This window comes from Parus major, chromosome 6 (assembly GCF_001522545.3).
Source record: "Parus major isolate Abel chromosome 6, Parus_major1.1, whole genome shotgun sequence".
NCBI classification, from domain to species: domain Eukaryota; kingdom Metazoa; phylum Chordata; class Aves; order Passeriformes; family Paridae; genus Parus; species Parus major.
The window spans coordinates 33662612-33668439 of NC_031775.1; the positions used below are offsets into that span (position 1 = coordinate 33662612).

The 5828-nt window shown below is 46.7% G+C and overlaps 1 protein-coding gene across 1 annotated transcript in view; it reads left to right on the forward strand.

Moving 5' to 3' along the window:
* Positions 1–5828, forward strand: part of PPP2R2D (protein phosphatase 2 regulatory subunit Bdelta) — a 23349-nt gene that overhangs the window by 10887 nt on the left and 6634 nt on the right. The window contains exons 3-6 of the mRNA XM_019007149.2: positions 437–534; positions 2650–2815; positions 3838–4058; positions 5643–5693. Of these exons, the coding sequence (XP_018862694.1) occupies positions 437–534; positions 2650–2815; positions 3838–4058; positions 5643–5693 (536 nt within the window). The remainder of the gene's footprint in view (positions 1–436; positions 535–2649; positions 2816–3837; positions 4059–5642; positions 5694–5828) is intronic.

Here is a 5828-nt window from a genome sequence, read left to right on the forward strand (position 1 = left end):
ATGGACACTGCAGGGTCACTGCCCACACCTTGGGGAGATCAGGACAGCCCCATGGACACTGCAGGGTCACTGCCCACACCTTGGGGAGATCAGGACAGGGACAGCCCCACGGACACTGCAGGGTCACTGCCCACACCTTGGGGAGCTCAGGACAGGGACAGCCCCATGGATAATGCCCACAGGCAGCACACACACCTTGGGTTCCTAAGCCAGTGTGCCTCTGGTGACTAAAGGCCCACACTGAGGAATGAGTAAGTGTTTTAGCTTGTCAGTAAAAGTGTGTCAGGCTTTGAAACATGGCTGCATTTGGGGATGTAGATGAAGAATTGTGTCATTGCGTTAATATGAGTTGTAATGCTTTTTTGTGCTCAAGTCTTGGAACTTCTTGATTTGCTTTCCACATTACAGTGCTGGTTTATTTCTGTTCTCTTTACAGCTGATATAATTTCAACAGTTGAATTTAATTACACTGGTGATCTTCTTGCAACAGGAGACAAAGGTGGCAGAGTGGTTATATTTCAAAGGGAACAAGAGGTCAGTGACTCGAAAAACAAAAGTGTTGTTACTACGCTGTTCTTGTGTTGCACAGTCTCACATCATCTGCTCAAGCCCTGAGGTTTAAGTGGAGAGTTTTCTCAGAAAACCCCAAGTTATCCAAGTTTCTAAATATGTGCCCTGTGCTGTACTTGATAAGTTGGTCTAGCAAGGGTTCCCCTCCCTCCAAAAAGAAAAAGGTCCCCAAAATCCAAGTGAGCTCTTTATATGTACTTGGTGTCCTCAGTGTAACTTTGCAGAATTTGGACCTTCTCCTGAATTTTTCCACTGGGTCAGGCTGATCTGGAATAAATCACAATGCTTTGGGAGAGAATGTAAAAGAAATACAGGAAGTAAGTTGCAAGGACTACAGCATAGGGTGGTTAAAAACTGAGGATTTAAAAACAGTGGGAAGAGCCAATCCTCCAGAAGCACTTGAGCATTTCCCATCAGGAGAGCAGGAGCACTGTCCCTCCTGCACTTGCACAGCTCCTCTTCATGGAGTTCAGCTGTGTGACAGTGCTGTAATGTTCCTGTGTGTTCATCCTGAGCCACATCCCTGAGCTGGGATACCCCGAGCTGCAGTGGGGATGGGAAACATGCCCAAGTACTGAAAAGTAATTGTCATGTCTGGGAGGAATCTGGGATTGTATTCTTTAAAAAGTCAGGATTCCACATGGCAGTTCTCACCAAAGTGGCTGCTCATCCTGTCCTTTGAGGAGTTGAGGGGAATTTGAGGGTTTGAGCATTCTCCTGGGTCAGAAATACCAGAATCAGTCATGGAATTTTAATTCAGCTTGTCTGTACATGAATATTGCAAATCTTCAGGTGCTGTGGGATTTCTCCAGCAGAACCCCTGTGCTCCCTTGTCGGGCTCAGATGATGCTCTGTTAATGAACACCTGGCATTCTCTCATTTGCATTTCTCCTCTCTGTGCTGCTGCTCACAGCCCTGGCCCACAGGTGCCTCGCTGCTTGTACTGGGAGGTGCTGCTGAAACCTTACAGCTCCAGGCTCACTCATCATTTACTCAGGGTGCCCAGAGACCTAACTAAGGGCCACAGATAAGCTCAGAAGTGCCTCAGGAGCATCCTGAACTTCTCAGGATCTCAGACTTGCTGACATGGAGGGGGGCTGTTAAGGGTTGGTTCTCAGTTGTTCTGTAAGGCAAAACCCACCTGTCACGGCACTTCCTTGGGGAGTGGGGAAAAACAAACCCCAAGTCAGACTGCTCACACAGGAATATTCAGCTGTCTCCTTGGGAACACATGGAAATGAGGGAAGAGATAGGAATGAGGAACATTTCTTTTGTCACGTGAAAACTGCAGGAAAGAATCTAAAATAAGTGTATAATGATGGAACCTTAAAATAATAACCATATTTTTTACCCAGTTTGGATTTAAGACTAGGTTAACTAGATCAGTGACAGCTTAGGGTGGTTGTACAGTTCCCCAGACACTTGGGTTTGGGAAGGCACCCTGGAATGTTCTGCATCATGTCCTGGGCTCATAGGACTTGACTTCACTTGCAAGCAGCAATTACTCCAAATGTGTGAGGACAGAGGGAAAGCACCAGTGCCAAAGCAGCTCGCTCCAAGTGCTGGGAGCTTCTGGATGGGGTCAGGTGAGAGGAACCTGCCCAAAATTCTTACAAGTCAGGGGCGTGTAGGGAGTAAAATCATGTGAAGTTGAGAGTTGAGGGTGTGGAAGCTCCACAGCAGTGAGACACTGCAGGGCAAACTGCACCCCTGGGGCTGTGCTGCACCATGAGCCACTGGCACCAGCTCACTTGGGAAGCCTGATAACAAGTTACCTCAAATCTGATAATGCAAATCTGGGAAACCTGGGGAATTTGCTCTCTGTTCCTTGCTCCCACACCCACCACACAAGGGTAGCAAAGCCTGAAGGGTGCACAGATATTTATACATAAAGCTACGTTTCTAAAGAGAAAGGCTGTGTGCACTGTGTTGATGCTAAACTGGGTACAATACCACAGACTGAAGATTCCAAATTCAAAAGCTGTTGTTCTGATTGACAATTTCTAGTGCTTGACTTGTATGAGGCATTTCTGAAGGAGCCAGTGACATCAGCCTCAAGAAATGCTCTTTTTCTTGCAGACTAAAAGCCGTCCTGTCTCTCGGGGAGAATACAATGTTTACAGTACCTTCCAGAGTCACGAGCCTGAGTTTGACTACTTGAAAAGTCTAGAAATTGAGGAAAAAATTAATAAAATTAGGTGGTTACCACAACAGAATGCTGCTCACTTCCTGCTGTCTACAAATGGTAAGGGCCCTTTCTTTTGCACAAAGAACTTGGTCATTGGAATATTGCCTCACCTGTCATACACTTGGGGTTTTTTCTGACATGTTTTGGGGTTGTTTTAATGTCTTCTCCAGTTACATGCAAAATATATTTTGATTGTAATGTTGGCTGTGTGAATATTGGGTCTGTTTGGTTTTGGTGCATCATGGAGCATCTGTAAATGGGATAGTAGTACTGGGGATGTGGGTTAGTGGGAACAGTTAGACTCATGTCTTAAAGGTATTTTCCAACCTATAATATTCTGTGGAAAAAACTTGCTCCTATTATCAGAGGAATACATTATTCCTAACAGTTTGAATCATTTTCTGAGGTCATGGTGAAATTCTAAAAGCAGGAGGACTTCTGTTTGCTGGTTGGTGCAATTAAAATAATTTCCTCTGATAGAAGTCTTAATAAAACATTCTTTAAACTGTGTCATCTGAAATGCTCTGCAGGAGTTTGGGGAGGAGAGGTTTGGCTCCAGTTTGCCAAGGATCTCACCGTTGGGTGAGACAAGTGTGCACTCACTGGAACACCTGGAGCATTTCCCTGGGAACACCTGGGGAGGGCATTCCTTTAGAACCCCAAGCAGTGGGGCAAATCCTGGTCCCTGCCTGTGGTACCTGGGACAAAGCTGCTTTCCTTGAGGACAGTTAGCATAAGGAGTTCATGTGTTTGTTGGGTTTGGGCCCTAGCACTGGTCTGTTAATGTAATTCAGATAGTCATCAGGGCTTAGGGGGGAATTTTGGTAACTGGTGTGTGAAACTCTGCCCAGGCAGTGGCATTTGGGTGAGTGGAAGGCACAGGGCCTTAGTGCTCAGGCACAAATTGGGATCTTATTCAAACTGCACCTCATGTTGTGCATAAAGAAATTCATCAGTGTCCTTGTGCTGCAGGCAGTGGAAACACAGACAGCTCACTCCTGTCCACTCTGCTGAGTCCATATTTAGTGATTTGCTTTTGTATTCAATTCATTCTCAAGCATGTGAATTTTTGGTTTTAGATAAAACTATTAAACTATGGAAAATAAGTGAAAGGGATAAACGAGCCGAAGGTTATAATTTAAAGGATGAAGATGGAAGACTTAGGGAGCCTTTCCGAGTCACAGAACTACGGGTAAGTCTCTGCTCTTTGGCTTTATGTATCTCTCTGCATGCTCTTCTTTATCTTCATGCTACCAAACTGAAATGTGCAAATCAAAAATGGTGTTGGGGTCAGGGTCATTGAAAACCTTCAGAAAAAAAATGGAGACACTTCATTTTCTTATATATAAAAACTGTTAAAAAAAGTTCCTCTGGAAAGCTTGAGGAAAACTTTCGTCACTATAAATCTGTATTTCTAAGAGGATAACTCAAAAATTGGAGCAGGGTATTCTGTGGCTGGATAAAGGTGTGTTTGTTAGAGCAAATTCCAAGCATTTGGATAACCTAATGTGTGCTGGAATAGTCTTGGACATCATGCTGTAGTGTTAGGGTTAGTGCTCCAAACTTGGAATCATTTGGGGCAGGAGCCCAAGAAATTAAAGGTGGGGTTGGGGTTTTTCCTGGGGTTTTACGTTGTTCCACCATCAGCAGGAACAGAAGTGAGGCATTTCTTGGGGGTTTGTCTTGCTTTTGCTGAAGTTGGACATTGAACAGAGGCTTTGGGTCTACAAAAGGCGTTGGGAAAGGATATCCACTGCCTCAGCATGTGCAAGCCAGGGTTGGATTGAGTATTCCAGTGAAAGCAGCTAAACCCAAGGACATCCCTTAGGGTCCAGTGGTAGAAGAAGGTCCCTGTGGGGTCCTGGGTTCTTCAGCCTTGCCCTGCTGGAGCAGCCAAGGAGTTGGTGAGAGCAGGCACCAGCTGGGGTGTTGGAGGGGCACTTGGGGCTCCTTAAGGCCCTGTCTGCACAGGGGAGCAGCAGGAACCTCTGCAGTCAGTCCCCTGCATTGCTGCTGCTCTGGGCTGCAGCCCTTGCAGGCACTGCAGCCTGGGAGAAGAATCTGAGCAAGAGCTGGCTGGAGGAAAAACCTCACCTGGAAGTACCTGCATGTGTTAAATGCTCAGGGTTTGGAGAGCCAGAGTGCTCCAGGAGCTGTGGGGCTGTGTTGGCAGGTTTTGTTACAGAAACACGGTGCCCATGTTGATGGGGATGTGGCTGTGGAGGAGAGGCAGCACTTTACACAGAGACAGTGGCATTTCCAAGTCCCATTCCTCATCTTTCCCAGTAGAGCACCTGGGCTGTCCCAGCCAGGCTGGGAGAACTCTAAGATAGGACTGATAAAAAGTAATGGATTAATTGTAGTTGATAGGTGGATGTAAACAGGCTGGGAGATACAAACCAGGAGAGCAGGTAGGGAGCTCTGGGATGGATCAGTCCTTGTTCCAGGAAGACAGGTTACCTAAGGCACCCCTGAGCTCTGCTGGCTGTGGGAGCAGGACATCCAGCTGTGCCTGAATTCCTGCTGACTGTTTATGAACAAATTGGGAATTCTCTTGGAGACTGTTCTTGCCAGTTTCCCCAACACCCATCTGAGGTCTGGGGACATTTCTAAGGGCTTGTTTCTGTAACCTCTGGATGCCATGACAAACACAGCCCATGTGCTGTTGGGTGAGGCACCAAGGGCTGGCTTTGACTGGGAGGTTTCCTGTTGGCAGTGTCCAAAGTCAGCATCCATGTGCTCTCTCAGTATTTTTCGTGCTCAGGGGATTTCAGAAGTGTTTAGTCACCGAATCAATACAGAAACCTGTGCAGTGCAATTAATTAATTGCCATTAAACAAGCTGTGGGGTTCAGGGCTCAGTGTTGGCGCCAGTTCTGTTTAAGGTCTTTATTGATGATCAGGCTGAGGAGATCTCTGAGTTGACAGCATGGAAGGTGAGTGGGAAGTGCATCTGCTGGAGGGCAGGAAGCTCTGCAGGGGAAACTGGACAGGCTGGATTTGTGGGCCAGGGTAGGGGTAGAGTCCCCATCCCCAGAGGGGTTTCACAGCTGTGTGTGGCACTTGGGGAC